At 41.6% G+C, this 18,612-nt stretch overlaps 1 protein-coding gene across 2 annotated transcripts in view; it reads left to right on the plus strand.

Annotated features, from left to right (window-relative positions):
- Positions 1 to 18,612, plus strand: part of MEGF11 (multiple EGF like domains 11) — a 498,439-nt gene that overhangs the window by 329,338 nt on the left and 150,489 nt on the right. For both annotated transcript variants that reach the window (XM_026709368.2, XM_087941849.1), the window contains exons 8-9: positions 13 to 133; positions 11,558 to 11,694. In XM_026709368.2, coding sequence (XP_026565153.2) covers positions 13 to 133; positions 11,558 to 11,694 — 258 coding nt within the window. The remainder of the gene's footprint in view (positions 1 to 12; positions 134 to 11,557; positions 11,695 to 18,612) is intronic.

Genomic DNA, 18,612 nt, shown 5'->3' on the forward strand with positions numbered 1-18,612 from the left:
CAACCCGAGCAGTTGCGAAGAGCCATGTCCTCCAGGCAGCCACGGAGTTCAGTGCGAACAGCGATGCCCTTGCCAAAATGGAGGAACCTGCCACCACATCACTGGAGAATGCACCTGTCCCCCAGGATGGATGGTGGGTAACACTGGAGCACCCCTACAACTGGGAGGAGAGAAGAATTGTGGCTCAGGGTGGAACTGTGGGGCCCTTGGCGCTCTCTGAGCTTGGTGGCTTTCAGCAGACGTTTCATTTGCAAAGTAGATGACATCAACACCACTGATGACGGGGCCTAGTTGGCCGAGGAAACATCTGCAAGAAAACTACCAAGCTCCAAGAGCACCGTGGACCCCACACCTACAAAATCACGAGCCTTACGATGTTTGTCTGAGAATAGAATAGAATAGAATAGAATAGAATAGAATAGAATAGAATAGAATCTGGAAGGGACCTTGGAGGTCTTCTAGTCCAACCCCCTGTTCAGGCAGGAGAACCTATACTATTTCGGATAAGTGACTGTCCAATCTCTTCTTAAAACCCTCCAGTGATGGAGCATCCAGAACCCCAGAAGGCTATTCACCTATTTACAAGAATCTCACCAAACTTTGCCACACTCTCTTGGAAACAACCAGAGAAGGGTTTCATGAATGGTGAGGGATGGTCTACATCGCTTCTTTCATTGCAGGGATTCCAAGCTAGCCAGTCTCCTAACTCTACTCCCTGCCTCCACATACCCCACCCAGCCCCACATACAAACTAACTGGAGATTCTAGCAATCCAAGGTTTTTTTTTTCTCTTTTCTTTCCTCCCAGGTGTAGCATCTCCATTTCTTTGGCTCATCAGCATGTAGTTTATTAGTTCCCCTTTTACTCTTTCTTGCTTTCTCTCCTCCTTTGTTTTGTTTTTTTTAAAAAATCTCCTTTTGCTGCTAAGAGAAAAGACTTTGCACATGTGAGGAAAAAGGAATGGTTAGACCACACCAAGGGGGAAATCCATTACTTTTTATAAATTGAGCTCTTTATTTTATAGGCAATTAATTTCAATTAGTAGTTATTAGTTCAATTAAAATACATTTATTTATTTTGTTTTGTCCTGGCCCCGCCTGTTTGATTTTAATCTGGATTCTGGCAGTTTTACCTACGGGCATCGATATATTCGAAGACACGTACAAACCTGTCAGGATGCACATTTATCGGGATGGTGGGGCAGAAAGCATCTCTATGAAATCTGGTTTAAATTTTGAGACTAATCTGTTTGGATAAACAGGGTCTGTAGGCTGGATTCAAATATTGAGCTAGACTGAAAGGTGAGCTATTGAGTGAATATAACAATTGCGAGTTGTAAAACATATTTTAACGTACTCCCTGGGCTCTCATTGTACTGCCACAAACAGCTAGGTATCCATGGTAACCATTTAGATACCTGTGCATTTAAAAAAAAAAAAGTCTTCTATTTTCTTCCAAAGAAAACTCTCAAATGCCAGCCTGTTGCATTACATTTATTTCTAAAATGTTTGTGGGCTTTGCACAAATCCACACTTTGAGGTGGCTTTAATAAAGATCAATTACGCCTTTTGTTTCTCACACCGTGTCTACACTGCCTTAACTTCTCAAAACTCAAGGCAGAGAAAATATGCCTCTCGCCCCCGGCTCCTCACTCTCATGCGGGGTGGAGGCTTAGAGGAGAACAAGAGAGGTCTTGGTGCTTGAGAACAGGCCAAAGTGCGGACGTTTCTTCATTCGTAGTCAGAGTTCTGGGAAGACATCTTCATGCATGCCCAGTGGCACACTGTGGTTGTTGTTGTTGTTGTTGTTGTTGTTGTTCTTCTTCTTCTTCTTCTTCTTCTTCTTCTTCTTCTTCTTCTTCTTCTTCTTCTTCTTCTTCTTCTTCTTCTTCCTCCTCCTCCTCCTCCTCCTCCTCCTCCTCCTCCTCCTCCTCCTCCTCCTCCTCTTCTTCTTCTTCTTCTTCTTCTTCTTCTTCTTCTCCTTCTCCTTCTCCTTCTTCTCTTCCTCCTCCTCCTTCTCCTTCTTCTCTTCCTCCTCCTCCTCCTCCTCCTCCTCCTCCTCCTCTTCTTCTTCTTCTTCTCCTTCTTCTCTTCCTCCTCCTCTTCCTCCTCCTCCTCTTTCTTCTTCTTCTTCTTCTTCTTCTTCTTCTTCTTCTTCTTCTTCTTCTTCTTCCTCTTCCTCTTCCTCTTCCTCTTCCTCCTCTTCTTCTTCTTCCTCTTCCTCTTCTCTTCCTCCCCTTCCTCCTCTTCTTCTTCTTCTTCTTTTCTTTTTCATCTTCTTCTTCTTTTCCTCCTCCTCCTCTTCCTCCTCCTCTTCTTCTTCTTCCTCTCCCTCTTCTCTTCCTCCTCCTCCTCTTCTTCTTCTTCTTTTTCATCTTCATCTTCTTCTTCCTCCTCCTCCTCTTCTCCTCCTCCTCCCCCTCCTCTTCATCCTCCTCCTCTTCTTCCTCTACTTTTTCTTCTTCTCCTTCTTCCTCTTCCTCTTCTTCTCCTTCTCTTCCTCCTCCTGCTCCTCCTCTTCCTCTTCTTCTTCTTTTTCATCTTAGTCTTCTTCTTCTTCTTCTCCTCCTCCTTTTCCTCTTCCTCTTCCTCTTGGGGGAAGAGGGCTTTGAGATTGGTTCATTCTGAACTCAGGCCAAGATAGAGCCAAGATTCATGTCCATTCCTTGACTGTGTGGAAATCATGTCTGGAAAAGGATTTGCTTTTGGTTTTCGCTAGAGGCATCCAGGTGGATCCCTTTGAATATCTACCAAAATGAAGTCCTCTTGTGGCCTTATTTCAAAACTGAAAAGTGACAGTAACCGAATAACAGAGTTGGAAGAGTTCTTGGAAGTCTTCTAATCCTTCTCCCTCCTCAAGCAGGAGACCCTCTACCCGTGATGGCGAACCCAGGAAGCCAGATTCAATTAAATAACTGTGTTCCTACTTTAACAACTGCAGTGATTCACTTAACAGCTGTGGAAGAAAGGTCGTAAAATGGGGCAAAACTCACTTAACAAATATTTCATTTAGCAACAGAAATGTTGGGGTCAATGACAGTCATAAATCAAGGACTGCCTGTATCTGCCCTTCCTTAAACCCACTGGAGAAAATGCAGAATTTATGTACAGTAGGAAAACTTGGAGGTATAAATCCTTCCCTTCCCCCACCATCCGGCCAGAGCTGAAGAAGCTCCTTGGATGAGAAGTGAAACATCTTCAAAGCAAAAAAAAAAAACAGAAAGTCCAGTTGCCTCCTGAAAAAAATCACCGTTGGGACAACCATCACCTGGATGACTGAGAACCTCTGCAGACTTTTAGCTATGCAATTTGGGATGAACACCCTTGGAATGGGGTGGTCGTAGGAAGGGATTTCCAGAGGAAAAAATTGCAGACTACAGGAACCATTTGCACTACTCAGGTGACCCTGAGGGACACAGATTAACCTCTCCAAGTGGCCTCAGTGACCCTCTAAAAGGATGCAAATGACCAGCTGTCTGCAAGGAATATAAATTCTTCCATTCCCCACTATCTCATTGGAGCTGAAGAAGCTTCTTGGAGAAGAAGCAAAATGTCTTAAAAAAAACAAAACCCAAGGAAGTCCAGTTGCCTCCTGAAAAAAGGCACCTTTGGCACAAAACTTGGAGGTGCCCTTTTCTGTTTAACTAAAGGGAAAATATAAAATACTCCCCCTTGGACAAAGACCTGAACATCGAGTATTTGTGGTGCATATTGTCTCACTGATTGCCAGCAGCATTTTGCTGGTGTTAAGAAGTGACTGAGGGCGCCTTCCAAACAACACATTTATTCCTCGCCTTTCATCCTATGTGTCAATAAGGAAGGCTGACTTCCCTCTTTTATTTTTATTTTTTATTTTTTTAAAGAAAAGCATCTAAATTTGTATCAATAATGTGGTAATTAACTCCCTCTGGGTTTGCCAGAAGCTTCGTTCAGTTCTGCTATGCCCCCTGGCACGATTCCACCATTTCACAATTAGACCCTTTGACAAATGCTGCTGTTCGAAATGAGGAAGAAAGCAAAAAGTCAGAGGCTCCGGAGAGGCTTTATCTGTTTATCCCTGGGAAGACCACAAAAAAACGATTTGGAAGCTATGAATTAGGGGAGGAAATGGAGGAACGCTTGATCTTGTCAGACATCTGTGACGGAGCGGGTTTTCAGCCGGTTCTGACCAGTTCTGGAGAACAAGTAGCGGAAAATTTGAGTGGTTTAGAGCAGGGGTCCCCAACCACTGGTCCGGGGACCAGTACCAGTCCGTGGAACAATTTCTACCGGGCCGCCGTTTTGCTGGGCGCCGCCATCTTGTTTTGATGAAAAAGTGCTTCCGGTGAGCTTTTCTGGGTAGAAAGCGGAATTTGGGTGCTGAAAGAATCCTCACACCTTAGTTTCATTGATGGGGGGGCTGCTTCGAACAAAACTAAGGTGCGAGGATTCTTTCAGCACGCATGGCAAGGCGAGCCGAGCGACCGTCCTGAAGCCGTCGCGAAGCCCATCGACACAGGTACAAAGGAGGAGTTGAAGGTGGCGAGGAGAAGCGGGGGTCGGCTGGCTGGCCGGTCGCTCGGCTCGCCTTGCCATGCATGCTGATGCCGGTACCGGGCCACGGATGATTTTGTGATGCCGGTACCGGGCCGTGGCACAAAAAAGGTTGGGGACCACTGGTTTAGAGAACCGTCAAGTACCCCCTCTGACTGGCCCTGCCAACCCCATCTCTTCTCTGCCTCCCATTGAGTCCCAGCTGATTGGCTGGGTCTTCTTTGGTTGCCCTGCAGAGGAGAACGGAGCTGGAAAGCAGGTTAGTGGGATGGGGAGGGGAGGGGATTTTGCAGTATCTGTGATGACCCAGGGTGGGATACAAAATAAACACCGTCCGACAAAACGGGGGAAGACCCTTTTATTCCTTCACTTTGCTTCCAAGCTCCAAATATCCTTGACTGGAGATTTAAAAAAAACCTGCCACCCAAGCAGTTACAAGAAGGAGGAAATGCCATTTAAGTTATAAAAAGTAAAAACAACACAAACCAGGCAAGATAAGGACTGGAGGGCATCCACAGATAACAGAACACACACTGGGAAGGACGCCAAACTCAGAGAGGAACCATAAAGTAGAGATATTTCCACGCTTTGTTTCCAGCACTTGCCCATACGCAAGTCCATCCTCTTATTCAGTTGTCACAGCTGCAGCCCATGAAGAGGATCAAGGCCCTCTGCTCCCGAGTAGACCACGTCTCTCCCTTATCCTCTCCTCCCTGCGTGCCCTGGGATGAAGAGGGGATGGGCCTGGGTCCTCCTCTGACTGCCCAGCCGGCCTCTGCCCTTCCCCAGCCTCCTCCACAACCTCCAGAGCCACACTTCCACTCCCTGTCGGCTGTTCCTCCTCTCCCTCAGAGTCAGTCTCTGCGACAATATCCATCTCTTGCCTCGCCCACCAAGCCACGGCCTCCAAGCCACGCCGCAGAACCGGTAGTAAAAATGTTTGAATCCCACCACTGATCTGTGAGATGAACCTCGGAGGCTTAGAGCATAGGACATAGAATCCTAGGGCTGGAAGGGACATTTGGAGGTCTTCTAGTCCAACCCCTTCCAGACAAGTGGTGGTCCAGTCTCCAGAAATGGAGCACCCACCCCTTCTGAAGGCAAGGCGTTTCCCTTGTTAATCATTTTCTTACCAGCAAATTTCTCCTTAGTTCTAGGTCGGTTTCCTTCTTTATTAATTTCCATCCATTGCTAAGGGATCTTAGAGGTCTTCCAGTCCAACCCACTGCTCAAGCAGGAGACCCTATACCATTCTGGTCCCTTCTTGAAAAATCCCAGTCTTGGAGCACTCACAACTTCTGAAGGCAAGCCATTCCACTGACCAATTGTTCTCGCTGTCAGGAAATTTCTCCATAGTTCTAAGTTGCTTCTCTCCTTGATTAGTTTCCATTCATTGCTTCTTGTCTTGCGTCCTGATGCTCTGGAGAACAGCTTGACCCCCTTGTCTTTGTGGCAGCCCCCTCCCCAAATATTGGAACATTGCTACCATGTCTTTGCTAGTCATATAGACTAGACATATCCATTACCCAATTCCTGCAACCCTTCTTCATATGTTTTCGCCTCCAGTCCCCTAATCATTTTTGTTTCTCTTCTCTGCACTCTTTCTAGAGTCTCAACATCTTTTTTATATTACAGTGACCAAAATTGGATGCAAGTAAATCAAGCAGGGTTTATTTTTACTTTTCCCAATCTTCCTTGGCAAGAAGTAATAAAAAATAACACACCAATTTTATTACCTGCACTGAATACATTATTGTTTTGCAGAAGTGTCATATAACCCAAACTGCTTGGAGAAATGCATTACCTGGACAGCATCCAAAACAGCTAAATACAATAAATAAACAAAGCTAAAGAGCTGAATACAGAACCCAACATGAATGGAATTGCTCCAGCCTCCAGCCTATTTCTAGTAACACAACCTGAACATTGGTGCCAAGCTGATGTGTTGTACGTCCCACCGAAACAGAGACTACAACATAACCTGCAGGCTTGAATCAATAAAACGTAATTGCTGCAGGGTTAAAAATGCCCTGCAGAAAATAGGAAAACTAAAATTTATAGGGTAACTGCAAAAATTCTCTTCTGCCAACAAGCCATGGCAAGCCATAAGTGCTTCACCTACATTGATACAGAGTAGATCCTCCCAAGGATGCTGGGAAGTTTCTTAAAAATCATATTTGAGGTTGCTTTCTCTCCTGGGACAAAGCCGAGGTTTAGAGCGTCTGCTTGGGGAAGGAGTTGAATTTCTAAGTAAAAGTCCTCTGCTTACAAATACTGAGATTGTGAGTTTAAGAGAGCCTCTCCAGGGCTTTCATTAAAAAAAGAAAAAAGAGAAAACTTCAGCGTGGCTATAACCCAAGTGAAACTTTTTATTCTTTTGCTGGATTTTGAAAGTCTTGGCATTTGGCATCTGACTGCAGCCAAGTGGAATGTACAAGCAGGAAGACCTGGAGGCTGGTATTTTGTGCTCCCCAGAATATCTATTTGGGACTTTAGAGATTTTGCCTTCTTGTTTAGGGTATTTTGAGGAGAAAGATGTGGTATGCAATTTCATAGCTTAAAGTAAACTTTATAACAATAGAGCACTTAGACTTTTATATGCTGTTTCACAGTGTTTTACAGCCCTCTCTAAGTGGTTTACAGAGTCAGCAAATGGCCCCCAACAATCTGGGTCCTGAAGGCTGAGTCAACCTTCAGCCAGTCAGGATCAAACTTATGACAGTGAGCAGAGTTTGCCTGCAATACTGCATTCTAACCACTGCAGCCCCACAATTCAGGGGTTTATTTGAAGAAACATTCCTGCAAGTTGCAGATAGCTTTACGTTAATAATGGACATCGGGTTCATTTATATTTTACTTGGGACTCGAAATTATAGATTTCCTTTGATGATCTTAGAGAGCATCCAAAGTATGGTAATTTAAGCCTGGTCATTTATACCTCAAGTAAAAATTGTGGATTCATTTCATTATTTTCTGAGGGGTATTCGGTATTCTCAGGAGTCTTCTACAATACCAAAGTTTAAAAGCATCAATAATATTTCTCTCCTGCTTCTTCAAAGTCCACTTAATGAATTAAGAGTTTTTTTTAAAATTCTGATTTATTGCTCCTTACCACCTAGAGGCTAAAACATATGAAGAATGATTGCAGGAATTGGGGACATCTCAGAGGTGGTCTTCAGCCGGTTCTGACCAGTTCTGGAGAACCGGTAGCGGAAATTTTGAGTAGTTCGGAGAACCGGCAAATACCACCTCTCTGGAGATTTTACAGTATCCTTCCCTTGCCATGCCCACCAAGCCATGCCCACAGAACCAGTAGTAAAAAAAAATTGAATCCCACTACTGGTACATCTAGTCCAAGGGTCTTCAAACTTGGCAAGTTTAAGACTTGTGGACTTCAACTCCCAGAATTGAATCCAAAATGAGCTTCTGTACCGCAGGCCACCATTGCAGAATCCAGATGTTTGTAAGATGAGCAATGGTGTCTCTCTTTTGCACAGCTTCAAGCTCAGCATCTTAGAACCGAGGAAAGATTTTGGGATGCTTCTTACGGTATTTTAACAAGAAAAGCCACATTCTCTTCCTGACAACTGACATTCTTGAAAAATCTTGAAGAATAAGAAGATCTAGTCATCGATCGAGTTCAGACAGCAAACTTAACTTGGTTATTTAAGTAATCCATTTTCTCGACTTGTAGGGTTGCATTGACGGTTGAGTATTGAATGAAGCCAATCCATGTTCTGGATTCATGCCGTACATTGATGCATAAATTAGAAGGTCTGGGTTTACATTCTACACTAAATCAGGAGGATCCAATGTTGGCAACTTTAAAACCGATGGATTTCAACTCGCAGAATTCCCCAGCCAGCATAACTAGCTGGAGAATTCTAGGAGTTGAAGTCCACAAGTCTTAAAGTTACCAAGGTTGGAGACCCTGCACTAAATCATAGAAAAACTAAACTAGGTTAATATATGTTGCACGAATCAGCTATTAGGTCTTTTAACTGTCCTGATTAAACATATCAAATGACCCTAATTTTTCCAGTTTTATCGGCCTGGAGATTAGTCACCGTTAGTCCTTTTTCTTCTTTTCTAAAATATTTCCAGCGCATCTGACTAAGGGAAGAGACAGGATGGAGAGATGAGGTGACATGGCTGGTTGCCATTCCGTCTATTACAGCAAAGCTAACAAATAATTTTATAGGCTTTTATAGGTTTTATATTTCTGGCAACAGTGAGAGTGAGAACTAAGTCAAAATCATTCAGTAATATGAGCTTTCTCTGAAGTGCTCACTAGGGAGTTCTCCTGAGCTACTACTTTCTCTGAGAAGACGGTCGTTGTTGCTTAATATTCAGGGATTAAGCACTTGGAACATTTGAAGATATAACCAGAAGGATTTGAAAAATGCCTGTTTAGATGCAAAATCTCTGATCTCTGATCCTGGGGATACAGATTTGGAAGGAATACCAGCATGATTTGCTTAACACAGGAACCAATAATTGTCCATAGAGTTAGTCCTCACTTACCAGCAGGCAGCTTGGTCGCTAAGCAATGCAGTCCTAAAGTAAAATACCATACAACAGCATCGACATAGTTGCAATCAAGGTCATGAATTGCAATGTGACATGACTGTGATTTGAGACTTCCTACTGGCTTCCCCAGTGACTTTTCTTGTTGCTGTGAGTGTCATAAATACACAACTGTGGCAGCAAAGATGCTCTATGCCCCCAAAATGGAAAGATCCTTTCCTTCCCACCATGCGATGACTGGCTGGAAAAACTGATGGAATTAAGCAGAGATGGCAAAAATTGACGGCTTTAACTAAAGAAAAAGGGACATGGTGACTCAGTGGCGAAGATGCTGAGCTTGTCGATCAGAAAGGTCGGCAGTTCGCCAGTTCCGAATCCCTAGCACCGCGTAATGGAGTGAGCTCCCGTTACTTGTCCCAGCTTCTGCCAACCTAGCAGTTCCAAAACACGTAAAAAAAAATGCAAGTAGAAAAACAGGGACCGCTTTGGTGGGAGGGGAACAGCATTCAGTGCATCTTTGGCATTTAGTCATGCCGGCCACATGACCACGGAGACGTCTTCGGACAGAGCTGGCTCTTCAGCTTTGAGGTAGAGATGGGCATCACCCCCGAGAGCCAGAAACAACTAGCGTGTATGTGCGAGTTTACGTTTAATTTACGTTTAATTAAAGAAAAGAATGCAACTAACATTATTTTTACTTGGAGACCACGTCTGGATTTTGTGCTTGGAGTGAAAAAAAAAATGAAAGTTTGATTTTGGGTGTTGTTGACTTGATAGGTTTGTTCTTATAGGAGTGGCTGGAATATATTATTAAGTGAAAGCAAAATTTGTGGCTGTAGGTTATTATCTTATTCCACTGCACTGAAAAGAGTCGGAAATCAATGCTTTTCCTTCTTTTTGTCCTTTCCCCCTCTTCCTCCTTTTTCCTCCACTACTTTCCCACTATTTTCATTTTTCTTTGTATATTTTGAGTAAATTTGGAACTCAGGAAAAAATTGAATAAAGTATTAAAAAGTAACAAAAAATAAATATGCAACAATTATCAAGTGTCCAAATCATCAGCGTGTGACTGCGAGGAAGCTGTCACAGCCACAAGTTTGAGAACCAGTTGCAAATCTCTTTTTTTCAATGCCATTGTAGCTTCCAATGGTCACTGAGCAAGCGGTTTAACAGAATAACAGAGTTGGAAGGGACCTTGGAGGTCTTCTAGTCCAACCCCCTGCTAAAGCAGGAGATCGTATACCATTCCAGACAAGCGGCTGCCCAGTCTTTTCTTAAAAACCTCCAGGGATGCACCAACCACAAACCTTCTGGAGGCAACTTCTGTTCCACTGGTTAATTGTTCTCATCATCTGGAAATTTCTCCTTAGTTCTAGGTTGCTTCTCTCTTTGAGGGTAAGGGAAGACATATCTGTATACGTATCTGAAATCTTGCAAGATTATTTGACTGGGATTTTGTGTCTGAAATATTGCAAATTACCCATTCTCAAACCAAAATTGACAGTCTTCCATGAGGTTTTAGGTACTTTTCAGGCAGGACTGCTAAAGCCCCATGAAATTTAACATTCATATGATGTATCTTTTTATAACAGTTCTATCACTCATTCTATCATTGCTCTCAGCTGATAAGTAGAATCTCATATTTTAAAACCCAAGAGAAAGAAATAGAGGTTTGCAAGCGGTGTGAAACGTAACAAGAATTTCTGAAGCAATGTTAGATCAGTACTACCTATAAAATAAACTTAATGGTTCTTGAGATCCATTCAGGGTCAATATTTGGCAAAAGTAACTCATATTGTAAGAACCATTAATCAGAATAGACAGTTAATAAAAATTTCTATCAAAAGTAAGAAGGTCCATTCTTGTTACAACAAAACAGACAAGATGTTTTAAAGCTTTATGTTTGCAGAAATCCAAATTTCTGATGTTGTTGAGTAACTTTGTCTATATGTAAGTATCATTAACAACATATTCTGAAGATTATGTTGTTAATGATACTTAGCAGAGAAATAGGAGGTAGGAAAGGAAAGACAATATCATTCATATATTTAATACATCATGTTTCAGAATTGTTGAGTTTTATGAGATTGCTGATACACACACATACATACACAGATATTGTTCTATTCTCCATCCACTTAATCAGGAATCCTTGTTTTTATTCTGAATTGCATCTTAATAACAACTTTAACAAATGTTCTACACTTTGTATTCGAAGTTTGTCAAACTTGGTCCAAATTCCACCTTTTTAATTCCTTTTGGAACAGGACAGTTATTTGAAGATATTGAAAACAACATGACATTTGGTTTTTGATCGTCCCAAACAGGTTACAGGACAGGATAACAAAGGGACATTGGAGGTCTTCTATTCCAACCCCTGGCTCAGATTGGAGACCCTATACCATTCCAGACAAATGGTTGTCCAGTCTCTTCTTTAAAAACCTCCAGTATTAATCTGATAATACCTTTGTCTCTCTCTCTCTCTTTCTCCCTCTTAGGGTTCTGTGTGTGCGCAGCCTTGCCCATCAGGAACATATGGGGTTAACTGCAGCCAAGAATGCCCCTGCCACAATGGAGGACAATGCGATCACGTGACAGGGGTCTGCCTGTGTACTGCAGGGTATATGGGAGACAGGTAGGCCTTGAAGTCAGATAAGGGTAACCCGTTTTTGCATTCTTACCCCCAAAATAATATCTGCTAATGTCTTAGGCCAGTGGTGGCTAACCTTTTTGAGCTCCTGTGCCAAAAATGGTGAGTGTGCTCGCTCTCACACGCTCGCGTGCCAGCACCCAGAAGGCAATGCGCACCACCACCCCCATGCCCCCTGTGACTAGAAAGGGTTAAAAAAAGCTTCTGCAGGCTTTGCAGGATGAATAATAGGTCCGTTTCATCACTTCCGGAAATACAGGAAGTGACAAAATGGGCCTATTATTCGGCTTGCAAAGCCTGCAGAGGTTTTTTTTCTAAGCCTCTTGGAGGTTGAAAAAGGCCTCAAACCAGCTGAAAATCAGCTGTGAGGTGCGCACATGCGCAGTGAGTTAAGTATGCCTGCGGCTTGCATGCCGGCATAAATGACTCTCCATGCCACCTGTGGCACGCATGCCATAGGTTCACCGTCACAGACCTAAGGCTTTAGAAAACAGTCCTTTGACAGTTAAACTTGCAACTCTTGTCCACAAACATCAATAAATCTCTGCCCTGATAAAAGCATTAATTTTTAATTGATCATGAGACACTAAATCATTTATGGAGAAACATTGTAAGTATAGTAAGGCAATGTAATACAATCCGAGATTTCTCAAAAGATTTATCTGTCATCCCCAGCTAACAAATTCTCAGGGTAGCTCACAAATCTTAGAGAGATAGAAGTATAAATAAAAAATTGCATCAAATAGAAAATAGCACCACTGAGAGATGGAAGATAACAAGCAAAAATCAGTGGACAGTCATAAAACACAGATTGGATGGAAACCCAAATGAAAAGGAACATTTTTCTCCAATCCTCAATTTACAAAAGATAAAAATATTTCTGATTTCTTTCCTAAAGTTTTTTTTTTAAGGAAGCAGGTAACAGGGGAAGAATATTAGGTATTTGATGCAGATCATCCCTAAATTTGTATTCTTGAACCGATATATCAATGGAAATTAGTTATTTTTTTAAAAAAAAGTTAATACAAAGCTCTCTGATTTTGCTGTGCAGCTATTCAATAGTAATTTAAAAACTATATACAGGCAGTCCTTGACTTACAACACAACAGTTCATTTAGTGATTTGTGACAATTTTTCACACATACAACCATTGCAGCATCCTCCTGGACACATGATCAAAATTCAGCTGCTTGGCAAGTGGTTCATATTTATGACGGTCGTAATGTTCCAGGGTTATGTGATCAGCTTTTGCAACCTTCTGACAAGCAAAGTTAATGAGGAAGCCAGATTCACTTAATAACCATGTTATTAATCTAACAATTTACGTAATTCACAACAACACTGCCAAAAAAAGTTGTAAAATGGGGCAAAATTGACTTAACAAATTGTTGAGGTATTCCCCGTTAGGAGAATGAGTGCACTCAGGGAAAACATAGTCAGAGTGGTGAGGAATAACACACAACCAGCATACAGATACACTGAATAGTAAAATGTATGTTTTACTTCCTGTAAACAGAAACAAAGTCCAACAAAACAGTCCAAATCATACACAGTTAAAGCAGTTAGTATCAGTCCAGGGATAATCCAAAAATGAAGTCAAGTATCATAAACAGAGTTCAGTAAATGGAGTTTGCTAACAGTTGCAAAACTCACAGCAATCCAAGTAGAACAACAATCAGGCAATATGGCAAAATAGGAAATGCAAGGAGAGAACAAACCAGGTTTCTGGCTCCATCTTATGGCCGTTGGAGGAACCTCAGCCAATCACACTTACAACATTCTCTTAAAGATACAGTATTAAATTACTATCCTGGTTTATATATTTCCAACCCAACTGTTAGGTGACTACCTTTCCTAACACACATTTTTTACTTAGCAACAAAGATTTGGGCTCAATTGTGGTTGTAAGTCAAGGATCCTTTAATTTAATTTAAACTTTAAGAGTTGTAAATTTAATTTTACGAAGCTTCTCCTCTAGTAATACTGATTTACAAACTAGGGCATTCAAAACCTTTGCTAGACCAATACTTGAATTCAGCTCTGCTGTCTGGAATCCACACTGTATATCAGACATCAATACAATTGAGCGAGTCCAGAAATATTTTACCAGAAGAGTTCTACATTCCTCTGTTCACAACAGAATACCCTACACCACCAGACTTGAGATTCTAGGCTTAGACATCCTTGAACTACCCCGACTAAGACTGGACTTAAGCATAGTACATAAAATCATTTATTACAACCTCTTACCAGTTAATGAATGTTTCAGCTTTAACCACAACAGCACAAGAGCATACAACAGATATAAATTAAATGTAAACTGCTCCAAACTCGATTGCAGGAAGTACGATTTCAACAACAGAGTAGTCAATGTCTGGAACTCACAACCTGATTCTGTTGTCAACTGTTCAAACCCCCACTCCTTTACCCTCAAACTAATCTCTATTGATCTCACCCCATTCCTAAGAGGTCTGCAAGAGGCGTGCATAACCGTACAATTGTTCTTGTATTTAAACTTAGGTTTATTCTTGTTTCTGTTATATTGTAAGCTTTTGACAAATAAATAAATAAAATAAAATAAATCCTGTGATGACCCAGGGCATGGCAGAAAGACAACATAGTCAGATATCAATAAGAGTCCCTTTATTAGCTCCAACTTTGCCCCCAATGTCCAGGTTACCTTCTGGCTGGAGGAAAAACTCTCCGAGGAACAGCCTTTGGCTGCAGAGAATCAGGTCCAAAACATGGTCAACAAAAACTGTCACTATAAGTCCAATTAAGTCAAAATGAGGTAATAAGTCCAGCAGGGCAGAAGAAGGAATTCCAGATGCGAAGGCAAGGCAATAACTCCACCCAGTTGGAAAGATTCCAGGAACACAGATAAGCAAAATCAATATAAAATAAACTCACATTTGTTCCCAGGAGATGCCGCACTCAGCATGCATCTCTTTTAAACTCTCATTTCCAGCTGTGGCTAATGAAGGGAATCAGGGCCCTTTCCTCCCCCCTAAGCCATGCAACCTGCGTTGTTCTCTTTTCCATTCCTCCCTGCGTGCCCTATGATGAAAGCGGGGTGGGTGGGCCTGGGTCTTTCTTTGAACTCTCTCTCCCTTGTTCTACCTTTTCCCTGCTCTGCTTAGCTGGACTTTGCCCTTCCTCAGTTTCTTCCACAGCCAACAGAGCCACACTCCCACTCCCTCTCAGCTGTTCGTCTTCCTCCTCAGATCCAGACTCCGACAGGGGCATGACAGATCCATATTATAGACATTCACACAACAATCCATTCATGTGTGGAAATGCTATAGAAAAATGCTTTCAAGAAGATTGTGTACAAAAACAAGCAGTTAAATGAAAAACACATTCAAAGCAGTGTCCTCCAAAACACAAATTTTAGGATTTTTTTTTTATAACCTTGGACTGTAAAATAAATTGATAAATCCGGCACGCTTGCAAAAAAATTGCAAATAACTCAACTGGTTTGCTTCACGCTTGCTAAAAGGCAATAATCTGAAATGATCAATGAGATTTCCAGTGGTGGCATTAAAAACATCCGGATTCATTGTTCTTGGCTGTCCGGAGTTGAGAAAAGTGATCTTGAAATGTATTCAAAAATTCTTCTTTGGACAAGTTTATTTTTATTGGTTTGTTTATTATTTATTTGTATCTTCCCTTTATTATTTTTACAAATAACTCAATCAATACTTTTTCTTTCTCCTAATATCCCCACAACAACCCTGTGAGGTGGGTTGGACTGAGTGAGAGGGATTGGTCCAAGGTCACCCTGTTCCTGCCTAAGGCGGGACTAGAACTCACCATTTCCTGGTGATTGGCCCAAAGTCACCCTGTCAGCCTTCATACCTAAGGCGGGACTAGAACTCAATGTCTCCTGGTGATTGGCCCAAAATCACCCAGCTGGCTTTAATGCCTAAGGTAGGACTAGAACTCAGTGTCTTCTGCTGATTGGGCCAAAGTCACCCAGCCAGCTCTACACACACACACACACACACACACACACACACACACACACACCAAATAACTATTGTGGTCATTAACCAGAAGATACACAGAAATACTGACACCTGCCACTATATACTATATAAGGTTCAGTTTACCTTACCTGCCCACATTTTATATTTATATTTTTGCTTGCCCAAATTGGAAGCCAAGAAACTGTGTGCCCTTGAAGTGGGAGATTTGCCATTTGAAGGAGAATAAAAGCAAAAAAACAAGGAACCTTTTTCCTAAATGCTTCATAGCTCTCCTGGAAATGAGACACATTTTTCCAGAGAGATATTATCACTTCTAACGTTTCACTGGCAACAATCCCCATTTTTATTATTAGCTAGGTTGCTGAGGGTTTTTTTTTTTAATGTCCCTTATAAAGTATAATGGATTAAATTTAATTTAATTTGGATATTTGCAGCCATAAATTTAACAGGGAACACTCCGTGTTTACAGGATATGCAAATGCATTGCTGTTGCATCAATTAATTCCCTCAAGAGTAAGCCATGAATTTTAGCATTCCCCCCCCCCTCTATCCTGCAGAGTTTCTAGTCTGTCCCCTGTTTGCTGAAAGAACATGGCTCCCAACTGGTGAAATAAAGTTTTAAAGCCAAAACTCTTGCAATTCCAACTTTCATGTCTGACTTTAGTTAAATTTTTAACTAAAATGTTCAATTAAATTTAATTAACAGGCACTCTTCATTTTTAGATCTCTTGTTGTTTTTATTTTACCTTTAAAACAAAACCCATGAACCAACCAATCTTTTTTTTAAAAATGAGACTTCTTGGTTTCTTTTATAATACAGTCTCTTTTCTTTGGTACCATTCTAAACCAAAACTCACTTCTGAGTGACCTTTAAATAATTTAAAAATATTTCTATGAATAGATTTTTTTTTTTACTGGCACCCCAGCTGGAAGCTGTCTCTTGTGCTCCTTTAAAGATAGTTTGTAAATTTCTGCCTAATAAATGATGATGATAAAGCATGTACGTAGAGGTAAATATTTCATTAAAACGTCTTAGTCACTAAAATGTGGGAAGCGAACTGTGGTTTTGCTTCTGGTCGGTTGGAGACAATTGTGCATTTTGAATTATTTGACAACTTAGATACAGATACAGATTAGCAAAGTTGGAAGGGCCCAAGCAGGAGAACCTACACCATTTCTGACAGATGGCCATCCAGTCTCTTCTTGAAAGCCTCCAGGGATGAAGGTCCCACAACTTCTGAAAGCAACTTCTGAAGGCAACTTCTTTTCCATGGGTTGATTGTTCTCCCTGTCAGAAGATTCCTCCTTATTTCTGGGTTGAATCTCTCCTTGATCAGTTTCCATGCATGTCTGGCCTTCGGGTGCCTTAGAAAATAGCTTGACCCCCTCCTCCTCTCTGTGGCAGCCCCTCAAATATTGGAAGATGCTCTCCTGTCTCCCCTGGTCCTTCTCTTCACTAGACTAGACATGCCCAGTTCCTGCAACGATTCATCGTATCTTTTAGCCTCCAGTCGCCTCATCATCCTGGTTGCTCTTCTCTGCACTCTTCCTAGAGTCTCAACCTCTTTTTTATAACATGATGACCAACAGAAACAACAACAAACGTGGTGCAAAATGACATTCTTGCAGTTGTCAAGAATCTGTTTTCATTACAGGTAATCCTCCAGTTACAACAGTTGGTTAGTGACCGCTCAATGTTACAACCCTGAAAGAAAGTGACCTGTGACCATTTTTCACTCTTACAACGGTTGCAGCATTCCCTATGGTCACATGATCAAAATTCAAAGGCTTGGCAACTGGTTCATATTTATGACGGTCATAATGTCCCAGGTGTCAACTATAAAACGTGTACACAAAATGTTTTATGAATTGATCACGTGATCAACAACCTCTTACGACCTTCTGATCCGTAAAGTCAATGGGGAAGCCAGATTCACTTAACAACCAGGTTGTTAACTTAGGAACTGCAACAAGAAAGGTTGTAAAATGGAGGAAAACTCACTTCGCAAATGTTTCACTTAGCCACATACATTTTGAGCTTTGTTGTGGTCGTAACTCGAGGGCTACCTGTATTTCTGTTTGTTCATACACCACAATCATCTTTGTAGTGTGAATGCAACGCTGTCGCGGGCACTCACTGGGGAATCTCCCCAGGTGTTGCATGACTATAGAAAATGGAGGGGCTCGCTCTCCCGTTTGTGTATGTTGGATATTGTGGTGTTCCCAAATCACTCCCCCCTCTCCCCTCCCCTCCCCTGAGTGTATAGAAGAGAGACACACAGAGAGAGAGAGAGAGAGAGAGAGAGAAAGAGAGAGAGAGAAAATTGAAGGGGGCGTTTGGGAAACCCCAACAGCTGTTCAGTTTTGCTTGTGCAATTGAAAAAAAAAATATGACTCAAATTGGAAAAAGAAAGATAATAAATGACTGGACTGTGGAAAAAAAGAAAGAAAATGGAGGGACTAACCTCGTTCATTTGTTGATTTTTACAAATTCCGTAGGTGTTGTAAAAAAAAATAACAAATTAGCACTAAACAAACCTCTAAAAGCATCCACGGAAAAACAACACAATGGAAAATAAGGCACGATCAAATAAAAAGCTGACGATACGCACCGGATGCTAAGCCAACTTGCTAAAAAGCAATAAAAGTTGGGAAATATTACACTACCCAAGCCATAAAGCCAAAGGTAGTTTAATAAAAAAAAGGGGGGCGAAAACAGTCGCTTTGCAAACACTTATAATGAACCTAGTGTGTGATTTCTTTTTTTTGTTGTTGTTCATTTTTGTTTTCCTATGTATTTTTTTTTTTTACTGGTGTGTATGAAATCGTGACGCGAAGAGTTTAAATGTTCCGAGGTGCGACATCCTGTATTCCATGTAAGATAGAAACATATCGCTTTTATAAGAATGGGATG

The sequence above is a fragment of the Pseudonaja textilis genome, chromosome 13 (genome assembly GCF_049901715.1).
Source record: "Pseudonaja textilis isolate UNSWEBS1 chromosome 13, rPseTex1.2, whole genome shotgun sequence".
NCBI lineage: Eukaryota > Metazoa > Chordata > Lepidosauria > Squamata > Elapidae > Pseudonaja > Pseudonaja textilis.